Source organism: Dinoponera quadriceps, unplaced genomic scaffold (genome assembly GCF_001313825.1).
Source record: "Dinoponera quadriceps isolate SergipeBrazil2010 unplaced genomic scaffold, ASM131382v1 scaffold5144, whole genome shotgun sequence".
Classification (NCBI taxonomy): Eukaryota; Metazoa; Arthropoda; class Insecta; order Hymenoptera; family Formicidae; genus Dinoponera; species Dinoponera quadriceps.
Window position 1 is genome coordinate 68,041 of NW_014560308.1, and position 7,383 is coordinate 75,423.

Consider the following 7,383-nt stretch of genomic DNA (forward strand, 5'->3'; position numbering starts at 1 on the left):
GTCGACGGAAAAACGAGGAATCGCCGGCACATCGTGCCGAGATAATTCGAACGATCAATCACGAATGATTGTTGGATCTTGGAATTAACGTGGAGCGCTCGTACGCGCCTCGTCGCGTGGATAGCTGGCATTACGCGATTTACCGCGGATGCTATAACGCGTTCTAGAACTCGTTATATTTATAATCGACGGCTGCTAAGCAAAGCTGAATCCACGTGTACAAGGAGTCTTATATTTTGGCTAATTCGATCTAACAACAGCAAGTAAAATGTACGGCTATGAATGATCACAGGTAGTGAAACTTGTCTTCTATATAAAACGTAGAATGAAAATATTTGATTAATGCACTATTGATTTTTTTTTGGTTTAATTGTAATGTAAGTATTAGAAATATTTATATGATGGCTTATGAATGCTGAGCGTTCTAGGTGCTTTGCTTTTGAATATGGACGTCCACCCGTGTCCTTTTATGATACGATCGCGTTTAATCTGGTATCTGGCTGGTCCAGGACGAATGTCACTTGGCGGAAGGGGATGTGCAAACTCCACGTTGCTATCGAAAGGATATTTTTTACGAGTGCTCGGCTTTCGAGGTATTTGGGGGTCGTAATGACCTGGTCCCGGTTCATCGGGGTTCTTATAACACGTGCTGATATCTTGTAACAATATCCTCATGACTGGCTTCTTTGGAAATCTTCAGAAAAACGTTTCTCCAAATCAAAATAAATTTCACAATCACACACGGAAGTGTAGACACGAGTGCTAGTATTCGAAATCTCGTGATTAAATTGTTATGATGATAATTTAACTATTTTCAGCGGGAAAAATTCTCATAGGCTAATAATCTTTTTTACTTATTCCTTCGTTTGTTAAATATCATAATTTATCCAAATACCTGGGATTGGTGGTCCATTTTCCTTTGAAATAATTGGACTTGCTCAAAAGTTTTTCCATTTCACTTGGTAATTTCCGCGGCCAGTCCCCGCTATCCGGTAATTTTTCACGTACCCTTAGCACGCCTCTGAGGGTAGTTTCATCTCTCGGTCCTTGAAACGAATTCAAAGTTAACGAACATTGTAATTAAACATTTGTACGAGCTTTCTATTTCGTGTATAAATCTCTCTATTTTTTTAATATAAGTTTCAAAATGAGATATGAGTGTAGAATAACACCTTATCAATCTATATTTTTTAAATTCTTATTTGGAGAAAGAATTAACTCTCAAACATACTTCATTATCATTTTTTGAAATAATTTATAAAATAATGAACATGTATAGGTTAACAAAATAAAACATTTAACACCTGTAAAAAGATCGTAAGGCCCTCTTTTGCCCGTGACTTTTTTAAGAAAAGCTTCAAGCGAGTGCGGATGCCTCACGTTATACCTGTGACGAGAAATGCATTCTTTCGTGATTTCAAACTATAGAGGAGTGTGTGAAAGACATTTAGAAGAACGACATTATTTCAGACGGCTCTTTTATTCTTACCTGTTGCACGGTAGAGACCAACTTCTTTTAGTTTCTCGGAATCTCGGTGCTAAATCAAACTCGAACGTTGGTACCTGAGAGAAACCTTTCAATCTTTTCTGTTCCAAGTAATAATACGGATTGTGCACTCGGAGGGTGTATCCTTTAAAAAAAGGAGTGAAAGAGAGTCGAAAGATCAACCCCGACCCTGATTAAAATTCAGGGGACTTTTTTTTACAAACCAGAGTAGAAATAAAAATATATCTCGATCGTAATTTATCAATATTTCATCGGGACGATTTAATTATCATCTCTTAGAGTCCGACGAATTATTTGGATCACCTGGACCAGGTGTGGTAGACTTGTATCTAGGCTCAAACCGTGGCACCGTCCCGAAATCGATGTTCTCCCACAGACTCTTGCAAGGATCTCCCAAAGTAGTCTCAGGCCAACGAAGCATGTCGTAAGTACCAGGTCCACCCCCAGTTTTTATTAATTCTCGCTGCATCAAGACCTCCTCGGTTAGACGACCGTCCATCGTGGCGGAAAACCTTTCAGTCTCTTCTTTCCTCTCCCAACTGTATCATAATTCCGGTTTCTTTACCGGCTGCTTTCTTCGCGCCATTTCGAGTGCATAAAAGTAAACTCGACCTTTACCTTATAGATTCAGGTTTGCGTTCGATCGGTCGAGGATAATAAGTGCCTACAGCCGGTGAATCTGATGCGAGAGTTCGCATTTTAGGGTGTAAACCTAATTCGTTGAACGCCTTCGTCTCGCTGTTGAAGGGCGGATGTGGTTTCGCCTGACGCGGTATTAGACACCGACAACGCCATTTGTAGCAGCAACGGCATAACTTGTAATTCGTGCCTTTGTATCTTCGTGACATCTTTTACACAAGATTCTCAGAAGACTGTAAGTGGATGAAAACGAAACGAGTGTTAAAAACAATCCGACGAAATCGCCGTGCGTAAACTGGGAATTTAGCGCGTGTTTGCGCGTGTTAACGCGTGTTTGCGAACTACATTTGATCAATTTGTCGTTGAATCAATATTGCGAGCGTTCTTTTGCGAGAAGAATAAAATGCATTTAACTTGAAGTTAAAACAGAATTCTGAAAAGCTCCGCAACGAAATGTAACGATGTTCAGATCGTCGCAACGTCGATAATTTTTATTTTACAATTTTTTCCATCTTCATATTCTTTATAATTTGAACACAGTCGGGGCAAATTTGAAAAACAGCAGGACCGAAGTGTGGAGAATCGCTTTACGGAAAAGAAACGGTCGCATATCAACGGTGCGAAAAGCAGGACGCTAAGTTTTCGGTCGCCGGTATCTCGCACGTTCAGCCGCACCTGCGATCTACCTTCAATCGGCAGCGATTAGCAACGAAGCTTCCTATAATATCAGTTGCAACTAAGTGAGCCCCATTTATCGCATTTTACATTGTCTACCAAACGAATACACCACAAATGCATTAAAATGCAATTTTTCTTATGGAAATCTCTAACAGCACGTTCGCACAACACGTTGAATAGCAACGACCGAGGTTGATCCATGTCTGCTCTCAACGGTCGGGAAACTTCGGACGAGCGCTTCGGGTGCAACTTTTCCTGTTATTCCGAACTTCAGAAGTTTCTGTCAGCGACTTAACAATACGCAGATGGCGTTGCATCGTGTATACCCGGAGCAGATGTTTACGAGACCATTCATTCTCTGTTAAAAGGCCTGCTCGTGAAGTCGTCGAGTTCATTGGCATGTGAACTCGAGAGAGGTGTTTCCTCGCGGAAAGCACCGATCACGGTTGCTCGTGCATCCGCCTAAATAAGACACATCAATCGCCATGACGTAACGGCCGAGGAACACCGGGTTCACGACGGTTCGCGGCGCCGGGGCGCACGAATAATACGCACCGTGTGAAAGAAAAATTGCCGTGCTGCCGAAATAAATATGCGCGATGCGGAATTCTGTTTGTCGGAGTTTTTTTGTTTATCACCCGATAAACGTTTAGTACCTGAGCGCTCGTCAATGTAGGGAGTCAAGCCGACCGTCTGGGCCGCAGGTTTTGTTTATCTGTTTTGTTGTATGTTGGAATTGTGCGTTGGAATGTTGACACGGGGGAATGTGAAAGAAGTATTAGAAGTATGTAGTTTACACGAGGGATATCATCTATGTAAAAGTGCGCACGATGAAAATGTCCTCCGAGCTAGACGGAGTTATTAATAGAATTACCTGTAAAAATCTAGTCGGGCCTGTTCGAGCTGTCGGAGTGCCGTTATCTTTAAGCACTTTTAACATTTGCCGATGCCACTGGACAGTGTTACATAACATTGTCACCTATCTGCCGAGGCGATAATACATCTAAGATAAGAGATATTTTTAATTTATGAACACGATATTTTATATGAAGCAGCTTTCAGTTTTACGCGATACACCAATCAAAATATGAGGGCCTGCTAGTCGTAGGATCCTAAGTCGTTAATACCTCATAGAATTTATTCGTTCTTGTGCTATTGTCTACGTCGTCGATTTTACATTCTTCTAGGTAATCCCCGGAATAATCTCAAGTCGCCTTTCTGTGATAAATCCAGCTATTCTTGACATGGGTTTCTCTTTCACTGCAGTCTTGGTGCGTTCCATCACATCCCTACGCCCGGAGGGTTATGTATCTTAAGTCCAAAGATGATACGTATGATATACAAAAACTTTGCGACATACGGGTCAAATCTCATGGGCATCCTAGCACCTCTGAGTATCCCGCCGTTGCACATCGCGTCCTTGTTTTACTTTTGGCAAGAATACTCGAGAGTGGTGGACAAGGAGTATTGCTCCTGTTCATGTTGGGACACTGTGTTTAAAGGTGAGGAAATTTCTTATGCAGGAAGACTTGGAATATATTTCATATTAAGTACATTAGGGATATACATGTGACTCTGGGAGTTGCAGGCTCGGTTATATTGGAAGATTGGAACGTTCTGTTTCAGGCTCGTACGAGTCCGGAATCGCTTCCTACAAGCACATGTATTTCAACGCCACGCAGAACACGCTGAAAATCTGGATGGCCATAGTAATCGGGGTGATCTCATTTTACGAGACGGTGAAGTACTTAACGTGGCTGGCGATTCAGCAGAGGCTCAGATATTCCATGATGCTGCTCTTCGCGACCACCGTGTTCTCCCACTACTACACCTGGTGGGTTTACATAAATTACTGGAACGACGAGTTTTACTCCCAGTGGTACCATCAGATGTTCTTCTCCGTCACCGAGTTAATATCCACCTTCTGGGTCCTCCACCTGGCGGACAATAAGAATGTCGTGACGCGCAGAAAGGCGTTTACCATAGTCGCCATAGCCATTCTGCATATTCTGGCTGCCAGCTGGGATCAGTTTTTTCAAAACGTCGTCAGGGGGGAAGGATACGCGCATCAGGTAAGGATTCGTCTGATGATCGTGTGATAATCACGTGGGAGAAGTATCTCGTAATTCATCAATTCGATTTGCGCCAAGGTCGTACGCGATCTGATGCTGATGATACCGGACATCCTCCACGTCGCCGTTCCGCTGTGCTCGATCAAGTGGAAGAGCGGCCATCATCTACCCGGATACGGCATGAGATACTCGACTATTATACTTTTCCGAAGATGCACCATCACGAGGGACTTGGTATACATGTTAAACATAGTCATGGTCGGACTGTGGATTTGGGCATGCTTGTAATTTCGACGATATCGCCGGAAGAAGCGATCCGGCGATGGCCTCGAGACGTGCCCATTCCTTCTAAAACGGCCTTCATTCGTTTACCATGCTCTTCCTGCGAAATAGCCGAACTCCGCGACGTAGAACGCCTAACACGAAAGCCAAAGTTCTCTCTGTGCGACGAATTCGATTGTTACTGCGGGTACAGTAACAATTTCATTAATACCACAAAGGGATGTTCCGTCTGAACGTAGTATTACCGTTAACGAATGTGTTCCGAGAATAGCTGGACTGAGCTTGGGTTGCGTGCCGTCCTATTTTCTTCTCGTTAGGTTACCACATCCTCGTCACTTTATTCGGTACCTTATCGTCTTATCTCATCGTGTGGCCTTTCACATGTGAGCTTATAAGACTTTTATCTATTATTTATCAAGTATTTTTCGCTGTGCGAAATTTCGACGTCTTTATACCAGGCTCGCGAGCGGGCGGCAATCACGATAAGCACTGAGTGTAATTCAAGACTTTGTTAATACTGAAATTTTTATAATCTAAAGCGCGTTACAGAGGGGATCGCGAACGAATAGTGTCTGAAAAGTTACTCTAAATTTAAGTATTGCATTAATAGCTAACATATCAAATAGCGTGTAGGTAGTTTACGCGAGCGGAATGTTATCGTGACAGGAGGGATTATCGGCACTATTAACCAAAAAGTAGCATACGTATGCATAATACTATTACAATAGTATTATTTATCAAAGATTAATTCGCTGATTTTATCAGAATCACCCGGTGATCTTATAAAAGCGTCGATTAATCACATACATACGTGCATGTGCATACGTGTATGTATGTATATGGCGATATGCATCGTATAAATAATAGTATTATATTGTATTTATGTAAATTATGAGAGATGCTTAAAGTGCCTATACATAATGTATATATATTATTTATACTATTGTGTTGACTGACGCGGCAACCGATCGCAAGAATGAAGATGCACTCTTTTCGCGTATTTTAACCACGGCAGAGGTATGGACGATTACTTTAAAATAATATCACGCTGTAATAGCAATGAAGGGAGAAATTCCGGAATTATCAGGATGTCTTAGATCGATTTGCAAATGCCAGTTTTCTAACGTCACGTCTTGATCTTAGATCCGCTTAGGAGCTTGTTTTTTCCTCTTCGACCGATAAAATATGTATTATCCAAATAAACACACATATCTTTAAAGGTAGATCGAGTAATGAGACGAGTGATGAGTGCGGCTTGCATAAACTAAAGTATTAAGGTTGATTTTACCATTGTTACGTGTTTACCGTAGGGCGCGCTTAGTAGCGACGAAGCCATTTCCAAAACTATTCCTTGAGTAGTTAATATTTATTCGTTCCATCGCGACGGCGATTCAAGATATTTTAAGCTAGCGTTAAAGACACGTGTAGTTGTAGAGCGTAACACATAGAAAATTTGGAATATAATTCTCGTCTCGAAAAAAAAACCGAAACGAATGACATTACGTAGAGCGATTACGTTGCGAAATAATAATTGAAATTAAAAAAAGAAAAAAAATACGAAATTCCATTCTGATAATATTTTATTATAGCATAAAGCGAAATCCCGAGTGCAGAGGAACGCAGTTACCTGTTGTAAACATTGAGTTCCACTGATTTCAGTGGACAAAATACGTTGGCCTGATTAATAATACAAACAATAAAGCGGCCTAATTTCCAATACCATTTAATTATTGTCGGCACCCTTACGAACCCACGGTTCTCCTTCGCCAGAGGTCGAGTTATACCGAGATGCACGAGGTTTTATTATACATGAGGAAGCCTCGGACGAGAGGAACGTAAAAATAGAAGAGGAAGTTTTCATGCGTCCTCCTATACGTCGTACGTGCAACATATATAACGATAGTCGCATATCGCTCCCGGTGGACACCGTCGTCGTCTTCGTCGATCTTCGACTTCATCTTCTCTCCACACATCGGTACCGGCGGTATAAGTGCCCGCGTCTGCTCGTACACACATACAATCACGCACACATGCGCGTCACGTGTCGATTGTACGACATCTCCACACACACACACACACACACACACACAGAGAAAGAGAGAGAGAGGGAGAGAAAGAGAGATGCACGAGCCGCATTCGCGTACGTCCTAACACCTAAAAGCCGCGCATGAGCGACGAAATGTCGCACACATTGTGAGGACACCT

The 7,383-nt window shown here is 42.1% G+C and overlaps 2 protein-coding genes across 2 annotated transcripts; one reads left to right on the top strand and one right to left on the bottom strand.

Moving 5' to 3' along the window:
* Positions 1 to 384: 384 nt before the first annotated feature.
* On the bottom strand, positions 385 to 2,355 carry LOC106750685 (uncharacterized protein C1orf177-like). The gene is made up of 6 exons (XM_014631187.1): positions 2,126 to 2,355; positions 1,811 to 2,046; positions 1,490 to 1,631; positions 1,305 to 1,387; positions 896 to 1,046; positions 385 to 694 (listed from the first exon to the last, which is right to left on the bottom strand). Exons 1-6 carry the CDS (start codon positions 2,353 to 2,355, stop codon positions 385 to 387), a joined length of 1,152 nt encoding a protein of 383 aa, XP_014486673.1.
* A 792-nt stretch (positions 2,356 to 3,147) lies between these two features.
* On the top strand, positions 3,148 to 6,401 carry LOC106750709. The gene is made up of 5 exons (XM_014631226.1): positions 3,148 to 3,608; positions 3,713 to 4,011; positions 4,091 to 4,326; positions 4,451 to 4,896; positions 4,975 to 6,401. Exons 3-5 carry the CDS (start codon positions 4,149 to 4,151, stop codon positions 5,182 to 5,184), a joined length of 834 nt encoding a protein of 277 aa, XP_014486712.1. The 5' UTR covers positions 3,148 to 3,608; positions 3,713 to 4,011; positions 4,091 to 4,148; the 3' UTR covers positions 5,185 to 6,401.
* Positions 6,402 to 7,383: the final 982 nt, after the last annotated feature.